This window comes from Neolamprologus brichardi, chromosome 18 (genome assembly GCF_056152115.1).
Source record: "Neolamprologus brichardi isolate AB-2024 chromosome 18, ASM5615211v1, whole genome shotgun sequence".
NCBI lineage: Eukaryota > Metazoa > Chordata > Actinopteri > Cichliformes > Cichlidae > Neolamprologus > Neolamprologus brichardi.
The window spans coordinates 31,306,547-31,327,284 of NC_142121.1; the positions used below are offsets into that span (position 1 = coordinate 31,306,547).

Below are 20,738 nucleotides of genomic sequence, written 5' to 3' on the forward strand. Positions count from 1 at the left end.
ATGTATAGTTTTAATCAGGATTTTTTTAAAAAATTAAATAAATGTTTATTGGAATCAAAAATACATACAATACAAATTGAGGGTATTAAACAGGGAGCAGCATATAAATATGTAACGTAAATATACTATCAAAATATTCAAATCCATATTGAAAAGTTTTCTAATTTGTATTTTCATAGCCACTATATGAACGTTTTTTTTAATATCACTTTTCATAACATTAGTAGAGTTTGCCTCACCTAACCAGTGGGCTTTCAAACTGCCAGAGAAACAAAATTAGCTAGGCTACTTGTAAATAGCTAAGGAGCACAGCAAGCAGCCAAGCAAAGATCCTGGCACTCTTGAAAAGCACTGTGAGTTAAACATGCATTAAGGTCGGACACAGATGCTCCAGATTTTTCCTCTTTAGAGCTGTGTGTAACTAAATTATCCACCTAACATTAACTACTGATGCAGCTGAACATACCACCAGCTCTTAACTCAGTTCATACAAATGGTGTAAATAGCAGGCAACTTAGGAGCCTCATTAAGGTAAAAAAAGAGGTTGTGTTATTGTAGCTAAATGTGAATATAATTTACTTACAGTGTTAACAACAGCAGCTAGCAAGGATGTTCAGAATTATATTATTTATATATATATATAATTATTTTTATTATTATTTATAGCTAAAGCTAGCTAGTTAATTTGATGAGCATGCTAAGGAGCTTTTTGGAAACTATTGTATAGGCTAGTATTTATAGGCTTATATGAAAACAAAATCATGATTCATTAACAAGTGATTACCATTTGAATGAATTAATAATCGGCAGATCAAAAATATATGAAACACTGTAGTTATTGCAGTGTAAAACGCGTAAATTATTAGGCTAAAGTAGTGGCTAGGAAAAGTTCTGAATTATTATTTGTAGCTAAGGCTAGCTAGTTAATTTGGTGAGCATGCTAAGAAGCTGATGAAAATTATGGCCGGAAACGTTTTGAAAAAGTTGAACTTTGAAAATATTTTTGATATATGTTAAAAAAAATGTTTTTAGTTTTTAGTAGAATGAAAACAAAGCTCCCTCCTCCCTCAACTACTGCCAATGGACTAGTTAACCTCACAGTAGCTTGCAGTTGCTAATATATGCTATTACCAATTACTGTAGACTGTTTTCTACAGTCATTGGCTATTACAAGAGCATATAGCTAGAAACGGTGGTTAAATGTATGCTAACAGTTATTTAAGTACTTTATCAAGTCAATTTTAAATGTACTTTGACTGTATTAGGCTACTTTCTTATGTATTCTTCTGAAGATTTTTATATTTACTTATATATTACACTGTATATAAATAACCAGTACTATAATTAAAATAATTTCCTGCTACAATATTTATCAGATACGTTTTATACAATTCACGAATCCATACCTGACCCATTATTATAATACATATGATTCTGCACAATGAACACGTTAGCTTTAGATATTTTATGCATGATTTGATGCTAAAACGTTTTTTTTTCTTTCACTATTAGGACTCCTCCTTATGTATAGAGTACATAGGAGTGCATACGTGTTTTGCCAAAACATATAGGAACTCCTGTACAGCGCCACTTTTCATGCGAGCTCAGGGTTGTATTTAAGCCTGAAAACCCACCCCCATTGTTTCCACACTTAGTTTCCTATATGGTATTTCTTTCCAACCAAATGATCAAATCTAAATTCCTGTAATAGTAATTTTGTCTAAACAGCACATGATTCCACACTTAGTTTCCTACATGGTATTTCTTTCCAACCAAATGATCAAATCTAAATTCCTGTAATAGTAATTTTGTCTAAACAGCACATCAAAGGTTCTGTCGCTTAAAACAAAGTAAAACCGTCTCACTTTGTTTCCCAGCAAAGACATTTGAAGATTTGACTAGAAAGTTTTCTTTTGTTATTGTTTTTAGTCAAAATCATGATTTATCAGCAAGTGATTACCTTTGAATGTAAGAATCAATCAATTAAAAATATATGAAAAGTGTAGTTATTACAGTCTAAAACATGTAAATTATTAGGACGCCTGGAAACCCAAAATCTCTGCAATTTAACAATAGGACTCTTTCCTTTGTGTATTTTTATGGTACATCTGCTATTTCAAACAAATGATGGTGACCTAAAGATGATGAAGAGTATCTCAAACCTCTCTCTCTCCTCCCTTTCTCTCTCTCTCTCTCTCTCTCTCTTCTCTGAGTGCTGAAGTCGGAGGCGCTCCTCGGGTTTGCCACTGCGCACCGCGGCATCGCTTCTCACCACACTGTGCGGACTGTTGCTGCGCCCGGAGCACCTGCAGGCGCTGAAAGAAGAAAAAGAAGAAGAAGAAGGGGGGGAAGAAGTGGACAGCGATTGCCTAAAGAGACATCTGAGAGAGGAGAGTAAGGAGAAGGGGGCCGGACAGGCGGGAGGAGCGCACCATGGCCTCAAAGGAGACTACAGCGGCGGGCTTCGCCAACGTCAACAGGGAAATCACAGGTGAGCTCCCGACCCGGGATGACTTTTTCGGGGAAAAGTGTGTTTTTAACACCGCTTCGAGCACTCCCGAGAACGCGAGAGGATGGATGAGAGCAGCTCTCGGGACGCGTACGTGTAGTTTTCTTTTACTCAGCTGCTCTTTAAACAACCTCTTTACACTGCGTTTGATTTGAAAGGAGTTATCGCCGCAGGGAAACGCAGGATATGCCTCCCCAAGGCAAAACCACAGTTAATGGCTGTTCCGGCTTGTGAGGACTGTAATCCTAGCGATCTCAGTGCACGAGTCTTCACTTTGGGATTGATTTGTTATAAAGATCCGCGGTGAAATTTATCGTGCGCACGGGTCCAGTAGTGCTGTCAGAGTTATTTTCAAGTGCTGCGGTGCGTGTGAGCGCGTCGTGGCTTTGTTGTGCATTCATTAGGAGTTTTTTTTTAATGGCTTTCTTTTCTCGCTGCACGTGTGTGCGTGGGAGTTATTGTGTGACTGCAAGCGCTTTTCGTGCAGCATGGGTACAGCTGGAAGCCTGAGCCTGTGTCTCCCGCTGAAGAGATCGGACAGCACAGGACACACGAACACACCATGTTTGGATGGTAGAGTGTTGATGAAGGGTGTCTCTCACCGCTAATTATCCTGATGGAGTTAAGTCCCGCTGTTTACCAGCTCAACCTGGTCAAGCACCTTCTGTGTGGCCTGGTTGTAAGAGGCAGGCGGTATTAGGCCATTAACACACCTGCCAGTGGAGGACCAGATGGGGGGTGGGGGAGATGGGGTTCCTGAGGCTTGGGGAAGGTGAGTGAGCACATCCATCAAACTGCCAGAAAAGGCAGGGGATATTAGAGGGAACTGACGGTGGAAAGGAGGACTGACCCATGCTGGTTTTTCATCTCCACCCCACCTTGCCCCTTTTTTTTTAGGGAACAGATGCTGAGGTCACACCGGCAGGCCTTGGAGGGGTGCAGGATAGTGCGTTAAAAGGTTTAAGCGATTGGGTCTTACCCAGCTTAATGTCAATAACTCTGTGGTTGTCTTCAGCTGATCCTTCTTTCGATCTACCTGAGTGTGCCCCCCCCTCTCAATCCCATCCCTGTCTCATCCTGCTGGCATCTGCCGCTGCTCAGTCAAGCGTGAGAGCCAACTTCATGGTTGTTGCCGGATGGGGACCGTGAGAATTGTGTGTGCATGTGTGTGTGTGGTTGATACAGTGGGAAAGTTGGGAGACTGTGAGTGGAGCGTCGTGACACAGCATGACTCGCTGTATCTCCATCTGCTGGGCTCCATGAGTGCATAATTAGTACGGATTGCCCCATTTGAGATGTGTGCTGTGAACATATCACAGCTTGTAGGCATATGTGCGTGGTTCCAGACTGAGGCTATAGGCTGATGTTATTTTGAATAGCAGCGTTCATTGTGTTGGTTGTTGTTTGGGGGGGGTGTAATTGGCAGAGGCCTCTGGTGCGGTTCAGTGAGCTTCACAGGGTCGCCTGCCTGGCATGGTGGGGTAGAAGTCCCTAAAGACCGCAGCTCAGAATTGTGTGTTTGGTTCCGTTGAGGAGAGCTGGGCTGCTTTTTTCTTCTCTGAGGCTAAAAATAGTCCAGTTATGAGTCCTCTTCAGCTAGGAGTTGCATATGTGTCTGCCTGTCCTCATGTTGGCGTCTTTGAAGCTGTCTTCTTTTCTCTGTGACTGTTCGCCCCTGTGCGGCTGTCTTTTAAGGAATAATCCACCTCAGACACAAGACGTGATGGTCGTGGGGATTTAGCTGGGATATGAACATATTTTTTGATTGATAACTACATCTTTAGAGCTTTTAAAAAGCTCTGAGACAGAAGAAGCACTGGGACTATTTCCAAAAATATGTCACCTGTTGGTGTCCTAAATCCAAAGTCTGTCATGTTCATCACAATACATCAAAATGATGACAAGAAAAACCCAAACAAGGTGTCATGTAAAGACTGCTTGTTTGTCTCATCAGTTGCTGAAAAATATCCAGTTTACCCTGTTCATAAATGCACAAGTACTATGCACTTTACTTTTAGTTGTTGGACAAAATCACTTGAAGTGTTTTAGCTCTCACGTGATCTTCATCAGCCTGTTTTACTTATTTGCCGTGAAATTAGCAGCTTAAATGTCACGTTTTTATGCGAAGACTTCAATCTTAACACGAGGCAAATGAGGCATTATCTGCTGATGATGACCACATATTTCAGCTGTTTTTTAGATTCTGAAACTTTTTATTTCAAGACTTGGCAAAGAAGAGAAAACTAAATACTTTAACCAACACATAAAAAAGGTTTCAACCCCCCACCACCTGATAGCTGGGGTGCTTGGACATCGAAGGGTTAATTAGGGATCAAGCTTCAATGTGCTGAATTGGCATCAGCACTGATACTGAACTTTATTAAGCGGGTTTAGCATGGAGCATGATTTAATCACATTCCAGCCAAGACCTCTGTAGTCAAAAGAAGATTATTGCCATCTGCAGTAATTTATATATGTATAGTGTGGCATGACTGGAGTTTGGGACCTCGCTGCCTTTCCATGTGCCTAACGTGAAAAGTAGGAGGCGGGAACAACAGCGGCAGCACCTCTGCATAGAAGAGATTGAGTAATTGATTGACGCTGATCAAGACACATACAGCACAAAAAAAGGAGTTGGGCTTGTGGCGGGTTGCAAAGTGGCTTGCAGACTAAAGCAACTTAAATAACTGCTGGTTGATTATATACTTTAGTCCAGCGGTCCCCAACCCCCGGGCCTCGGACCGGTACCGGTCCGTGAGTCGTTTGGTACCGGGCCGCGAGAGTTAAGGCTCAGGTGTGAAATGTATAGTTTTCAGGGTTTTTATCGGTTTTCAGCGTTATTTTGTTATCGTTTTTATCGTTTACTCTGTTTTCCTTGGTCTTTTCACGTGTGTCATGAATAAATTTATTTATTTTTTTCGGTACCGGTACTAGTTTTATTTTGTTGTATTTATCCGCGACACCTTAAAGGCCGGTCCATGAAAATATTGTCGGGCATAATCCGGTCCGTGGCGCAAAAAAGGTTGGAGACCGCTGCTTTAGTCTATATTTATTTTCTTCCAAAGATGTGCCTCAGTCTGATGCGCTGTACTAAGGAGGTGCTGTATTTTCACAATTCACATTAAAAGTTGCCTTTGAGTCACTGCAGTTTAGTGATTCCACTTCCCCTCTGGGCTGGGTATGACAGCAGCCTCTTGTGCACAGTATTGTTTTATTTATCAGTTGCTAGTAGTTAGTATTCACTCTAAACCTTTAAACAGCGTTTTAACAGCTGAAGCCCCCCCACTGACTTTTGTCACCCTCATGTTACTTTGATATGCAGGAGTGGCCCGATCAGTGCATTTCACACATTGAAGAATAAGAGCCCTTTTATTGAATGGATACTCAGAATCAGTATTTGGAAAGAAAACTGGTGCATCTCATTCTTATTCAGTTTTTTTCTTTCCATTATTCATCAAGCTTTATGTTCTAATTTGCCGATTTACCTTCTTGAAAGCTTTTCAAAGCATTTCTCAGAGCATCTCAGGACTGTAACCTTTTTTCTGTAATGTGTTTACATTATGTAATTAGTGCTCCTTTTTTTATCCTTGTCTTTCCCTCTCTGCTTTCTTTCCAGAGAGCATCAGAAAGGTGCTGGACAAACAAGCCATTAAGTTTGTGCGAGCCGTCAAGCAGGACATGAGGAGCGGCAAGTCAGAGGACAGGATTCTGGTGAGAGACGCCGACACCCGCACTCCACCCCAGCACCTCCCCCCACTTCATTCTTCTGTTCACATTGGTGACCCGAGAGAGCTGCTAATAAAATGAAAGAATCTTTCCGTGCGAGGCTTTAAATGTGCGACAGAGTGACGCTGGCTCGTTAAAGTCAAAATGGAAATCAATAGAGCTTAATTGCAACAAATTGAAAGGGCCGTAAGAAGTCGCAGATTGTACTTCCTGAGCCACACAACAGACGCGTTGAAAATTAGGCTTAAGACAGATGCTGTCTAAGCAGAGCAAAGTGGACACCATGCCGTGTCCCACTGAATCCATCCTCAGAGTTTATTAGATGTGGCAGGATGGCCTCAATGCCGCGGGCGAGAGTGTGGTGTGTGCATGTGTGGAAGCCTGATGTTGTGTACATACAGGGTCCTGGTTTATTGCTTTGTTTTTTTTTTTTGTTATTGAAGGAGCCTCGTGTGTTTGTGTGGGACTGCATGCCAGAGGGAGTGTAGGTTGTCTGTGATGTGTTCAAGGAACCAAGGCCAGTGCTGTTATTGAGAGAGTGTCAGTTAGTCAGGCACATTGGTGCCCGATCAGTTACTCATACAGTGTTGCCAAGAGCGAGCTTGTTTCCTCCTTTAAAGGCAACAAGAAAGGGGTGAGCTGATGTGAGAATCCAAACTATTAACCAGGACTTCTGTCAGTTTTCTGTCCCTCCTATCATTTCTTTTCCCCGTCTCTGCCTTGCCTCCACCTATCTCCATCATTACCACACCCCCCTATATTTTTGTCATCTTCTCTTTGTTTCCCATCCCTCCTCCCTCCCTCCCTCCTTCCCTCCCTCCTTGTCTGTCCATCTTGATTATTCTCCTCCCTGTCATCACCCCCCTCCACCGCCACGCCGATCGCCTCTCGCTTTCTCTCCATCTCTCCACTTTTATGCCCTTCCACTCGTCCCTCCATCTTTACTCAAACCTGTAAAAGGGTATTGAGCTTCTCTTTCCATCAGAAGCAATTCAATTAGGTCTTTGCCTTACGAGAGTTTTTTTTTTTTCTCTCTTACTATCCAAATGGGCTTTGGCTGCTGCTGCTGCCTCTGCAACTGCTCCAAATTCTTTCAAGGGAAAGGATGTTGGATGCAGCTATATATGCATTCGTTTTAGCTCGTTGTCAAGGTCTCCCCCCTTCCTAAAAGGCAATCTTTTCACTCTAATGGATACATTTGTTTGGATGTAAGAGGGGCGAATAGACAAGAGAGTTTGTAAATTGACTTTTTCCAGTCTCTCTGGGTATTATGCACATAATATTCATGCTTGAAAGTATCATACATGGAGGTCAGAAAGTGGCGCATTCTAGGATTGCTGTCTGATGCAGAGCTTGAATTTTGTCCTGGAGAAGAAAAGAAAACCACAGCTTCCATCTCGATTCCCCTGGTTTGTTCGGTTCACAGGAAGAAAGTTTAAAACATCAACTCTGTATTTACTTTTACGTTCAAGTCTTTGTTCTACATTTGCTCTCTCTGTCTTTTTTTTTTTTTTCGTGCCCCTCTTTGCCTCCAGAGACTGCTGGTATCCAACTGTCTGTGTGTGTTGACTGTACCAGCCATCATGCTGTGACACACACTTACACACAGGCACACACAGGGTTGTCTCCCCCACCACCCATCTCAGACAGACACAGGCCCAGCGTGACATCTAAACAGCACCGAGGGCACTGCGTTGGGGAGCATCAACATGCACGATTCCATCATTGGCGATGCTCAGACACACACGCGCACATGCACACTTACTCATGTGTGCGCATTTTGCATACATGTGCAGGAGGTATTAATGCACACTCGCACTGCTCAGTGCATCCAAACTTGCTCGCATACACACACACACTCTTACAGCCATTATTAGATCACCCTATTTGAAGATTAGAGGCAACTCTGAAAACAAAGCATCTTCAAAGGCTGAGTGGGGGAGAGAGACATGGAAGGAGGGAAGGGAGGAGTGGGCGGGTGTTGCTGGAAGAGGAGGGGAGAGCATGCCAATGGAGCAAAGGGAATGAAGGAAGGAGAGAGGGGGGGAAGGAATCTCTGATGTGTTATGATGCCCCAGTTGCCGATTTGGCTCTTCCGCCACTTATTTACCCTGATCGGTCGCTCTGTTTTATCCTCTGTTGACTCTGCGGTTTCTTCACTCCCACCTAATAACGGGCCTATTACTGGCTGAAAGTGCCACTGTTTGACAGCCTGAACACACTTGGGTGCTTATTCCCACTTAAGCTGCACGGTTGCGTGGAGGTCCCACTCATGGGGCTCTTGTAGAACTGAGGTTTGAGGTCAAGTTTGAGCTACTGCGTTTAATGATTCGATTGTGCCCGTGTGTTCTGTGGGTTTGCCGGTGTGGAGGATGTGTGCGCAGCAGGGCCGCTTGTGATGAAATTAGTAGAATATGTAATGATTTATGGGTAGCAATCACTTTCAAAGTAGCTTTATTGAGCATAAATCATTCAGACCTGAAAATCATTTGCCCTTTAATGGACCCACACTGAACAAAGCAATTACAAAAAAACCCAAAAACCTAGCCACACGTGCCATTTCTTGCTCTTGGCGACTTCTAGTGCCAAGTGAGTATTTATATTTATATTTATAATTCTACTTTTTTGTTTTATTTATTTTATTTCTCTAACAAGCAGTAGAAATGCTAGTTTGCAGTAAAAGTGTACCTTCAGGAATATGGATGTAGCTGGGGTGCACAATATTTTTTTTGGCATCATTGGGTGAAAATTCCATTTTAACCTTTCAGCATATTGTAGCTCAGGCAGTCTGTGAAGGCTTGTGCAAATCTTCTTGGCTTTGTTTTCAGTGCTTTTGATGATGTGATGGGTAAAGTTTGGCAAATCACGTCTTTTCATTGAGAGGGCAGTCTTACTTGTTTGTTTGTTAGATCGAACCCAAGCTGTGCGTAGCTAAAATTATTATTTTTATTTATTGCACTTCATTCATGTTCTTATAGTATTGATGATGTGCTTTTTTTGGGCAGCCCTTACTTCAAGTGGTACAAAACTAAACTAAATTGACAGAGAGGAAAAAAGTGAAAGACACAGTTCTTTAAAAAATTCTTGCAGTAATTCTTACAATATACAAACCCTATTCGTAGAACTATATAGAACTACAAACAGTTGCTGTTGGTCAGACAAATGGTTCATGTAATTTCCCTGTAATCAATAAGGTGTTTTGTGGTTGGGTGTGTAGGTGGATATGCCATTAAAAACAGAGGAAGAATTTAAACGTAGCTCGTGGGCTGTGGTGGTGCATTTGTGTCAGTTTTATCTTAATGCAGTGTATGAAACATGCGCACGTACTCGGGTGCTTTGGGGGCTTTGACAGATTTGGTAAATTCTATTTGTTCTAGATTTCTGCCTCCGTCACCTCTGAGAGTAGAGCCCATTCTTCTTCTTTTCCAACAACATCAAAAACTGAGAAATAACTAATCATGATTTCCAAAACAGTGCCAGCATGGATTTTCTTGATTAGTTACTAATTACAAATTAGCAACTTGTAACTGATTAGTCATTTTTCAAAAAAAATGTAATTAAAATGTCAAAAAATATAATTTTGATAAATGTACAAAAGAAAAATATTTGCCAAACTAGTGCATAACAATACTAATACATTGGAAAAAATATATAAATATATAAAATATATATAATTATTTACAGTAGTAAATACTGATTATATTTATTTTAAAGAATTACAGAGCTATTGATAATAACAGGCATCTCCAGTAATTTGTAGATCCTGCTAAATCAGATATCAGAGTAGGTGTGTGTGTGTGTGTGTGTGTGTGTGTGTGTGTGTGCGTGTGTGTGTGTGTGTGTGTGTGTGTGTGTGTGTGTGTGTACTCCTTGAATAAGTAAACTTTACCACAAACTGGAGCCAAATACTGCGTCTACTGTATGGAACAGCAGCCAAGTAGTCGCTCTTCTGAATGTGTTTGATTTTATATCCTATGATCAGTCCATGAAGTAAAACCTTTAAGATAATCCTATAACAATAAGACAGCCAATGAAGCGTTATTGAAATTGGCATTGTGTTTATTGTTCTTGGTTTGGAGTCTAATAATTGATTTTTTGATTTATACTGGTTTAGAGACCATCACAATAATCCAGCAGCGAGGGAAATAAAAAGATGAGTGATAGTTTGTGCCATCAAAAATCGTTACTGAGCATATCCTGGCGACATCCCTCAGATGGTCGTAACATAACTGGATCATTAGCGTGTTTCTTGTAAGTGAGGCTAGTGTGAAAGAGCATATCCAGCCTTCTGCTATTTCCTTTTTAACAGTTCTTTGTTAGGGACAAAGCAAAGACAGGATGCCACGATACAGCAGTTAAATTTTAAAAGAACTACTGGCGGCCATTTTTTAACCTCTGTTGGCTTTATGGGACGATACTGCTGCATTTCATTAGCAGTTGATTAAAATGGGAAGCAAGCCTCCCAGTCTGTTGTTGTATTTATTTTTTTCCTCCTTTAAGTTTTTATTTTTCGTATACTCCTATGGGTTTTTAACATCTTCATGAATAAGCGTTTTTGATAGTTTTGCTGTGTGCCTGTTAAATTATTAAATTTTATTACTTTGCAGTTGCACAATTGCTTCTGTTCCTCAGTGCCTACACCGGTGAAGGCTCCATCATTGACTTGGGTTTTACTGACTTGTCCAGACCCATAAGGTAAATGAAGAGTTGCAAATCCAAGTCTGCATGTTTAGAATTCTTCTTGCGTCTTCTGTGGCTCATTTAATGCCATTCAAGGTAATGTCATTGGGTCTTCTTACATTAAACAAAGACTTCATATTTTGCAAGCCTGCCTTACATTGACAGGAAGCATGAAAAATATGGGGATATCCAGAGATAGATTATCATATGGAGACAGACTGTTAGTAGCATTGTAGTAAATGGAGGTGCTTTTTTTTTCTTAGCTTAATCCATTAGCCTAATATGCATTTATTCTGACAGCTTTTGTTCAGTGTGCCTTTTGTGAGTCCTGCCACGCTATGAGGCTGCAACATATTACAGGAGTATCCTTTTAAGGCTTTCATAGTGATTCCACTATGAAAGGTCAGCACACCTCTGTGAGGTCTCTTCTCAGGGTTGGGGACAAAATCTGTTGTTGTTGGTTTTTTCTTTAACTAGCTGAACTTTTGTGCTTGCAGTGATTGTTTTGCTATACTGTGTTGAGATTAAATGGGTGCTCCTGGGCTGGGGATGTGTACCTATGACCTGGTTATATATGCTTCTGTAATCTTGAGACAGGTTATGGATATGTAAGAGGAAGTGCTTTCACGTAGAGCTGGGCAATATGCCCTAAAATCCATATTGCGGTATAATTTGAAGCATGTGTGGTAACAATATATATTGTGATATATTCTTTTCTTCTTTTACGTTTTTTTTCTTCTTCTTTATATATATGTCAAAATGACTGAACAGTATAGAATGCCATTTTAATAACATTTATTGTGCAAAACGTAATTTCAAATCATTTTTAAGATGTGACAGATCTTTTTCCAAACAACGTAACACAAAATTCTTAAATAACAAATAAAAATGAAGATAAATGTGTAAACATTTTTGAATAAAAAAAAATACAAGTAAAAAGTTGTTGAAGATAAAGTGCAAAATATGCCTTTGGAAAAGATGAGTCTGCTAGTGTGTAGGGCCGCCTTTTTTCTTTCCACTTGACTGACTGGGCGTTTGTGGAGGGCGCGTTCCTCATATTCAAAACGTGCTTCGTCTCTTCGCTATTACTGTCGCCCGGCATAATTTGCAGATGATATTTTTCTGCTTAACATCTGAATGCTTAAACCCAAATCAGGTGCATATGACTAACGTCGCACCAGTCTTCTTTATGAGCACCTCCTCCTCCTCCCCACGTGTAAGCTCCATGCTAGCTTGCAGCTGCTGCGATGATTTTACGCAGCAACATGCGCTATTGCGGAAGAGCAGTATAGTCAAAATCTCTACCGTTGGCCAAATTCATATAGTTTCTACCATATACCATTTATACCGCCCACCCCTGCTTTGACATGTTGCCTTTTTATTACTTGTGTACTAAAACTATTTTCACTATCTTGTTCGAGTACCATTTTCTAGAACAGGGATGGGAAACTCCCGGCCTCAGGGATCGGTGTCCTGCAGGTTTTAGTTATCACCCTGGGTAAACACACCTGAATCAAATGATTAGTTCATCACCAGGCCTCTGGAGAACTTCAAGACATGTTGAGGAGGTAATTTAGCCATTTAAATAAGCTGTGTTGGATCAAACATCTAAAACCTGCAGGACACCGGCCGTTGAGGCCCGGAGTTCCCCCACCCCTGCTCTAGAATATCTTTGAAGGCCTTCCGAGAATGTGACTGTGGCATCTTTGACATGTAGGCGAGTGAAAGTGCAGCAATCCGAGCAAAAAAATTAAAGAATCTTGTTTTTGGTATTTACAACTTCAAACCCGCTGTACGCTGAAAGCAGAACAAGGTCTCTTTTTATTTTTTAATTTCCCCCATTGTGTGTGGTTTGTGTTTTAGAGAAATGGAGCCCACAGGACGGTGTGTTTGTGGCCAGTGATGGTAAAACGGAGCCAATTCTGCAGCACTTGCTTTTGATGCTGCAAAAATTGCGTGCGGTGGTGAATAAAGTCAAAAGCGAGAGATGCTCGCCGAATTATGTAACTTGACGTGGTGAAACTGGGCCTGGAAGACGACTCTTTGTTGCACAGAAAATCTAACTGTGTGTTGGACTGTGAAAGAAAGCCGAGTACAAAGGAGGAAAAGAGACGGCCGGCGCTCGCAGCGTTGTTTCACTCTCGCCAACACACGACGTGCTTGTGTAATGGTAAACATTACCACTGCATCACCCGTCATTTTCCTTTCATGGCTTTTCCCCCTGTGAGATTGTCAGCGTGGAGTTTCTAGATTCGCCGTCTGACGGTGCGTGGCGAGCGCTCAGCTGTAATTAGGACTGAGTCTTCTTTCAATTATCATAAACACATGTTGGTACCCTGTGGCGGAGACGCTACGAAGTGTGACTGCTGACCTTCTCTCCTCCCACGAGAACGAGAGAAAGTGTGAATGAGTGTTTGTGCGCGCGTGAGTTATCAGGGCTGAAAGGGAACTCTGACTCTATTTTTATCTCTCCGTTCTATTGAGTCGCTTTCTCTCTTTCGCTCCCTCGTTCTCATTGTCTCAGTCCTTACTGTACCCGCTGCTCCTCTCCTTTCCTCTCTTCTTTCCTCATCCATTTGGCCCGCGCTCATTTCTCGTCCCATCCGGCATCCCTGCATTTGCTCACTTTATGCTTTCACTTTTCCCCCTCCCTTTAATGCTCTTGACCCACTCGTCCAATCCCTGCCACTCTCCAGCCTCTATTTCTCCTCTCATCCTCTCATCTCCGTCACCCATCTACATTACAGTACTTCATCCCATTATCGGCCTCTTTTTCCCCAGTTTTTCTTTCTCATTTTCAGAGTGCCATCTCTTTGATTTAGGACTCCATTTTTATCAGAGAATTTGGAACAAGATATGTTTCGGAGCTTTGCATCTCTCCCTCCCTACCACTCTAAAGTCCACTTACGAAGCAGGACCTGGGGCATCTGTGCTTTCAGACCCTCCTCTCTCTCTCACACACACACACACATACGCACACACACATAAGCTGACAGATTGACTGATGGCAGGGTTGTGTTCTTATGATGCTGGGTTCACTTGAGTGATGGTGGCTGACTCTGTGTGACAGGATGGGAGAGAGAGAGAGGGGACGAGTGTAGTCCAAAGCCAGCTTAGCAAGCTATTGTGCATCATTATACGTGCGTGAGAGTCAAAAAGCAGTGTGTGCTGTAGGAGCACGCTGAACTTATGCAGATATTGGCGATAGAATGTTTCTGATTTTCACCCCGGTGTGTGTTTGTGTGCATGTCTTTTGGGTTTTTTTAACATGCCCTTGTGGCCGAGCCAGAAATACCGCAGGCGGCCGAATCTGGCACTGATCCTCTTCTTGTTCCCTTCAGAGGCAATGCCGCAACACACACGCATACACATTTACACGTACAAGACCCAGAGACACACTTTGATTTGCGCCATCTCGTTTGAAGTGCAAGACCCAGAGCTTGACAGCTTATGATTAATATAAGCCCCCGCCCTCTGCCCTCGCTGCTGCGTGTGCACGCGAACACACAAAGCAGTGGAGAGATGCGTTTGTTGCTCTGTGCGTGTACTGTACACGCGGTCCTCCGCAGTGAGCTTCGGGGGCCAGCCTGCTGGCTAGATCTTTGAACTAGAGCTTTGACACCGTGCCATCACCGCAAGGGCACTTCTGGACTCCCCCAACCCCTCACCCCCCCAAATCATCTTCGCCTTCTAGTCATTCTCTCACGTTTCTTCCACATCACTTTTAGAGATTGTCGCCTGCTGTCTGCCTGGCTGACCAGATCAAAAAAAAAAAAAAAAAAAAGTTGACCATCTCATTTCAGAGGATTTCCTGGGTGGAAAACGAATCTTTCTGCAGCTTTTAGGATTTGCGATTGATCTGCGGAATAGAAGGTTTGCCAGAATGTCACCTTCTATTGTGGGAGGGGGTCAAGGCAAGGTGGGCAGGATTCTGCTTCTGGCTCATCATACTTGACATTAGCGTCACTGCTTGTGCCAGCCGATACTTATTATCTTTATGCTTCAGAAACTGCTTCAGAAACTATTGACTTTCTTTTTGGTTACTTAGGACAACCCATTTATTTATGTGATTGTCGAGGAAGAGGACGGACAGGACCAACAGTAATCTTCTCCATCCATGACTGACAGACGCTCATGTACGATGGTTACAGTTGATGGATACACATATATAAAACATGTATTTTAAAGCCATGCTTTTATTTTGGGTGCTCAAATGCAACTGCATAATGATGAGATACAATTAATTCCCATTTTTGATTCATTTAAATTCACATACAGAGATCAAGCACAGCAGAGCAGCTTTTCTACCCAAAGCACAAAGTGCACCGCACCTGCTACTTAGCTAGAAACACATTCACTCATTCAAACTTCCTGAATCAATAACATTGTTCTTTACTTGCTTTGAGTTGTAAGACAAGTGCTCAGGGGCTGTCTGCGAAGTGAAACACTGAAAAAGATAATACACAAATATTGAATAATCTGACTTGCTGCAGAATACAGTGTCATCAGAAGCTGTTGAAGTATAACCTCCTTGCTTTGGTGAAATCAGCTGATAATTTCCTCGTTGCCTGTTATTTCCGGATAAGATGACATTCACGAGTGGCAGATGTCGATATGTGTGCCGTGTCAGACTGTTTTAACAAATTTGAGCAAATTTAATGACTTTAGAAGGCTTTAAATATTATTTTTTGCATTATAAATTTCCCTCGTATACCAAGGAAGCAAACAAGACAAACAAGAAAGATAAAACAACATTGGTATGGATATCTGTGCATCTCTACTTAACAGTGATTGATTTAAACAGCACCGTAACTCTATAAGATGGTCTCTTATTTGCTTCTATCTTCCACCAGTTATTTTCATTGTTAATCATTCTGCCACATTATCTTCTCCTTTCATTAGATCCCTCGCAATACAATGAAAGCCCAAGGTGATTATCTTCCTTTTTATCCTTACCACCAAGCGCAAACCCAGAGTTATCCTCCTTACTACATAATATATTAAAAAAGGGAAAAATGTGAATTTTCAGTTTCTACTTGACAATCAAAATATTTGCCTTTTCTCCCTTTTTTCTCCCACTGATTGACTTTTATTAATCCACAGCTGTTGCTACGGTACTCCTACACCACACGAATTACTAATATGTACACCTGTGAAAATGTCAGCCTCCCGCTAAGCCGTGTGTGACAATTACAGCAGAAGATATAAATTATCATTCAGATTGATATGGGTGACAGCTTTCGGGGCGGTGGGGAGACTGACAGGACTGGCTGCTGCTCAGCTCTGAACGTTGGGCCATTCTGATTAAGCTGTCTAAAATATTAAAGTGAAGCACTTTGAAGTATTACTCTGGAACTCTGACTATTGCTTACTACCGTCTACCAGTCAGTTGCTATCTAGCTACAATATAGTGTGGGCTGTTAAATGATGCAGGAAGCTAACTGAAAGGCTTATTGAGACTGACAGGCTGTTGTCTCCGTTGCTTTTCGCAAACGGCAAAAAGACTTGAACCTCGCCGACTTTATAAACAATACAGCGTGCTTTTTGACTCTCTTTAAACGCGGTCGATGCGGCGGGCAGACAACCGCTCGTCCAAGTCACACAACACATAATTAGACGGCTCATAAAACCTCAACACAACAGGGATTTTTTATTTTTTTTGTCGAGGATTATTGGGTGCATTTTCCCTTCACTGCTGCACACGTCTCAGCCAAGTAAGCAAAAAATAACCAGAGTATTGATTTGTCTTTAATGATGCCTCGATAGCCTGTAAATGATATAACAAGAGAGGAGAAATCCTATGCAAGAGACTTGCTTCAGCATCGGGGGATCAAATCGGCGCCCATCAGTGAGCCTGCATTATTGATGCCTTTGTTTACATGATGAGACCTTCTGTCAGGTAGCAGGATTTTATAGTGGTGCATCTGTCGTCCACGTCTTCATTATATATATTTGCGTCTCAACTTTTGTCCTTTTTTTCCCCTCCTTCTGTGTGCTTTCCCTCTGGATTTATATGGGAAATTTGTGGAGGAGCTGTGATTGGACTCCTTCTACAAAGGCCTCTCATCAAGCTTAGTGCAGCCTCTCTTCTCTGTTGGAGCCTGTTATGGATGCCTATATATTTAAGACACAGGGTTGATCTGTAAGATGAGCTTTGCTGGGAGTTGGTGAAGTATGGTGGAGGAGAAGACTTAATTATTTGGAGGGGAAAGTGGTGTCTCTGCCCTTCTATCGCCTCCTCTATCTCTCCTCTCTCTCTCTCTGTATCTCTTTGTATGTTTCATTTTCTTTCTTCCTCTCACTGCCACTCAGCAGGGCGCCATTAGCCATTCAGCGCAGAGAGGCCTTGAGGAATTGAAAGTGACAGAGCAGAAAAAAGAATAGAAAAACTGAAACAGGAAAGGAGACAGGGGACTTGGGAGAAGGGGGGAGGAGGAGGAGAGAGGGGTGAGGGCAAGAGGGGTTGGAGTGAGGTGCTAGGTGGGAGCAAACCAGGCAGGACACAGTGCCACATTGGGAGATGGGAGGGGGGGTTAGGGATTAAGCAAGAAAATGAACACATTTCCATGGAGATGAAGAGAGAAATCAGGGGAATGAAAGGATGCAAGGGAAGGAATTTTGGACAAGACAATTTGAAAGCTGGCTGAAAAAGAGCATGGAGACAGTGGTCGAGAGTTAGAGACGCGGCTTGGAAGGGCTAGAGACGCGCAGTGCATGCATGCATGTATTGAGTATGCTAATTATGGAATTTCTGAATTATGAATGAGATTAATTGCATAGGCAGATGTGAATTTATTCACATTTTCTTTCTCTTAATTTACCCCAGACACTTTTAAATGGTAATGGCTTTTTTCTGACAAAAGCACAACTCTTTTTTGCTTACTCTTCCTCTCTGTCTTTTTTTTTTGTCTTCTCGCTGTTATTTCACCAGTATTCTTGCCAGGGCGATGAGGCGTCTGTTGAATAAGTACTACTTAGTTCCATCACCACAACTTGGCACGATAAATTGGACTGTGAAATGACTTGCAGTCCCGCCATCATATGTCTTTGACACACATACGCACACGCACGCTCACGTGCTGTCGTCATTAGCTCACTAATGTCTAGGGTGCTTAGCATGACTTACGAGCCATTTGGATGAGCTGCGGAGATGATTTGCTCTCTTTATGGGATGTTTGTGCTGTGCTATTTTTTGCCGCGATTTGCATTTTGCATTTCCTGCTGTCTGACAGAAATATAAATGTGTTCTCCCCTCAGGTCCTGGCAACATGGAGACTGTATCTCTTTGCTGTCAAAGTGCCCACCAAGGTAAATGTTCCCCCGCTCTCAGTGGAATTTTATGGCTTTCACTTGCCAGCCTTGATCTCATGGTAATTCGCACAAAACGTGACAAAAAAAAAAAAAAAATCAAAGGCTTTTCAGAGCAGGAGAAAAGAGATAACGACGATGACTGCAGTGATGATGTTATAGGATGATAGTAGTAATGATGACAATTACGATGTAGACGACGAGGGGCAGGTGGGATAAAACTAAAGCAGCAGTTTGAGGATGTAAATATAGTTTTTAGCTTGCAGCCAGCAGCTAAGATGCAGCTGGTCACCTTTGCTACTGGCTGTTTCAACAATACACTGTATATAAAAGATACAACAAACTTCTGGGTCACAAAAGTGAAGCCAGTAGTGCCTTAAACCTGTCTCCCTGAGGTGCCTCATTGGGTCAAAGTCTGTGAGGTAAACAGCCCCACTTCTCACTTCCTTAATGATCTCAGTAAACACTTTCCTTATGATTTCTTGATCTTTTAAGTGTCAATAGTCCCCACTGGAGTAAAGTGGAGAATAAAATGGAGTGTACTTCAGGGTACGCTCAACGTGACGCTTCAAGTTGGTACATTAATAACCAGTGGGTGATGTCCTGGTGGTGCTAATCATCTTTTATCTACAGTTTATGTTTTGAACACCTTGATTGGTTAAAGTAGGAGGACTGTAATGCCTTTAAATAGAGCCAGGTTAGCCATTTGTCCTTGCTTCCACTATTTGTGCAAAGCTAACCTAATGCTAATTTTTTTCTTTTTGCTAATAATTCAATTCAATTTTATTTATATAGCGCCAAATCACAACAAAAGTCGCCTCAAGGCGCTTCATAGATACAGAGAAAAACCCAACAATCATATGACCCCCTATGAGCAAGCACTTTGGCGACAGTGGGAAGGAAAAACTCCCTTTTAACAGGAAGAAACCTCCGGCAGAACCAGGCTCAGGGAGGGGCGGCCATCTGCTGCGACCGGTTGGGGTGAGAGAAGGAAGACAGGATAAAAGACATGCTGTGGAAGAGAGACAGAGATTAATAACAGATATGATTCAATGCAGAGAGGTCTGTTAATACATAGTGAGTGAGAAAAGTGACTGGAAAGGAAAAACTCAATGCATCATGGGAATCCCCCGGCAGCCTACGTCTATTGCAGCATAACTAAGGGAGGATTCATATACACTGTATATTAAGGTGGATGCAGTCAAGATGGTGCTACCAATTAGTTCTAATTAAGCCCATAAATAGATTTTGATCAGCCATCTTTGTGGGTTTGAAAGTGGATGAGTAAGAAATCGAGCTACATTACACAGCCATTCATCAGTGACTTATAGGAAACCCTAAAAGATAACCCAATTTATTATCTTTATTACTCTGAATGGGACCAAAATTTAATTTAAAATAAATGAGGTTGTGTTCAATAAGACTTGAAACTCATCTGGAAAGTGTTTTCTGATGTCATAAACTTAAAGAGAAATAGGATTGTTTCAGTTTCTATACTGTCAGACTAATGTTTTGCCTCCTGGTGGTCATTATTAAGAAAAATAATTCAGTGGACTTTTAGCTTCACTTTTTTACCCCAAAACGGCTTCCATCTTTAATATACAGTCTGTGATATCACTACAGACATAGGAGTAGTGTCTCATCTAGCATGACTGTAAATACATTTCTTAAAATGTTTTTTTATTAGCCAGTACTAGTAGTGATCCCATTTCAAATTGTATTTGTTTGGCCATAATAATTTTCCATCATCACAGCACTGTGCACGCTAGAAATGATGAGCAGTGAATTGATCAGAAGGGTTGTAAGCAAGTCAACAAATCATCAGGGCAATGATTCTCTCTCACATGCACAGCTGTAGTAAGAATCTGGGGCAGAGATTAGGCTGCTGACCAGCTGATTTGCAGCGGAAACACTTTTGTGCAGGACAAACATAACAGAAAATTCCAAAGGAAGGTATTTAGTCTGAATTTTAGAGTAGATCTATTGAATTGCCGCCAAAGTCGATCAAGATAACAGTTCAAGCTAGATTGGAAGGCATCCACAATGTTGTCAATAATCCCTTTCTGCAGATTTGCACATCTAACCACTACCTATAGGTGGTGAGTGAGAGCGAACACTTTCAGATGTAATTTTACTGGTCAGCCTGTGTTTTCTCTGAAGTTTAAGAAGCCTTGGCTTTTTCTTAATTCATGTTTGATTTGTGTGTGTGTGTGTGTGTGTGTGTGTGTGTGTGTGTGCTTCCAGCTTCATTTGAGTTTTCCTTTTGAGCAAATTGGCATCATCAGAACTCAGAATCTTCTTTATTCTGTACAATATTTTGTGAACAAAACAAGCTGAGGTTAGGTAACATAAGGATTTTGTTTGAGCTTGTGATGCATCTCTGCTTCTCTCAGGTCGAGGTCACCTTCAATTTTTTGGAAATCAGAGCAATGAACACCTACCCAGAACACCAGGTGAGAGCAGCGCTTCCTGCCAACTGTACCGTCGTAGCAGCGTTGACTCTCACGGGATTAAA

At 41.8% G+C, this 20,738-nt stretch overlaps 1 protein-coding gene across 6 annotated transcripts in view; it reads left to right on the forward strand.

Annotated features, from left to right (window-relative positions):
- Nucleotides 1–269: 269 nt before the first annotated feature.
- carmil3 (capping protein regulator and myosin 1 linker 3) overlaps nucleotides 270–20,738 on the forward strand; it is a 99,422-nt gene continuing 78,953 nt past the window's right edge. For 4 of the 6 annotated variants that reach the window (XM_035912961.2, XM_035912965.2, XM_006802729.3 and 1 more), the window contains exons 1-4: nucleotides 1,795–2,491; nucleotides 6,126–6,220; nucleotides 18,173–18,223; nucleotides 20,617–20,676. In XM_035912961.2, the coding sequence (XP_035768854.1) occupies nucleotides 2,434–2,491; nucleotides 6,126–6,220; nucleotides 18,173–18,223; nucleotides 20,617–20,676 (264 nt within the window). In that variant the 5' untranslated portion in view covers nucleotides 1,795–2,433. Of the gene's footprint in view, nucleotides 532–1,794; nucleotides 2,492–6,125; nucleotides 6,221–18,172; nucleotides 18,224–20,616; nucleotides 20,677–20,738 lie in introns of those variants that run through there. The other 2 variants (XM_087831554.1, XM_087831555.1) reach the window with 2 other exon arrangements.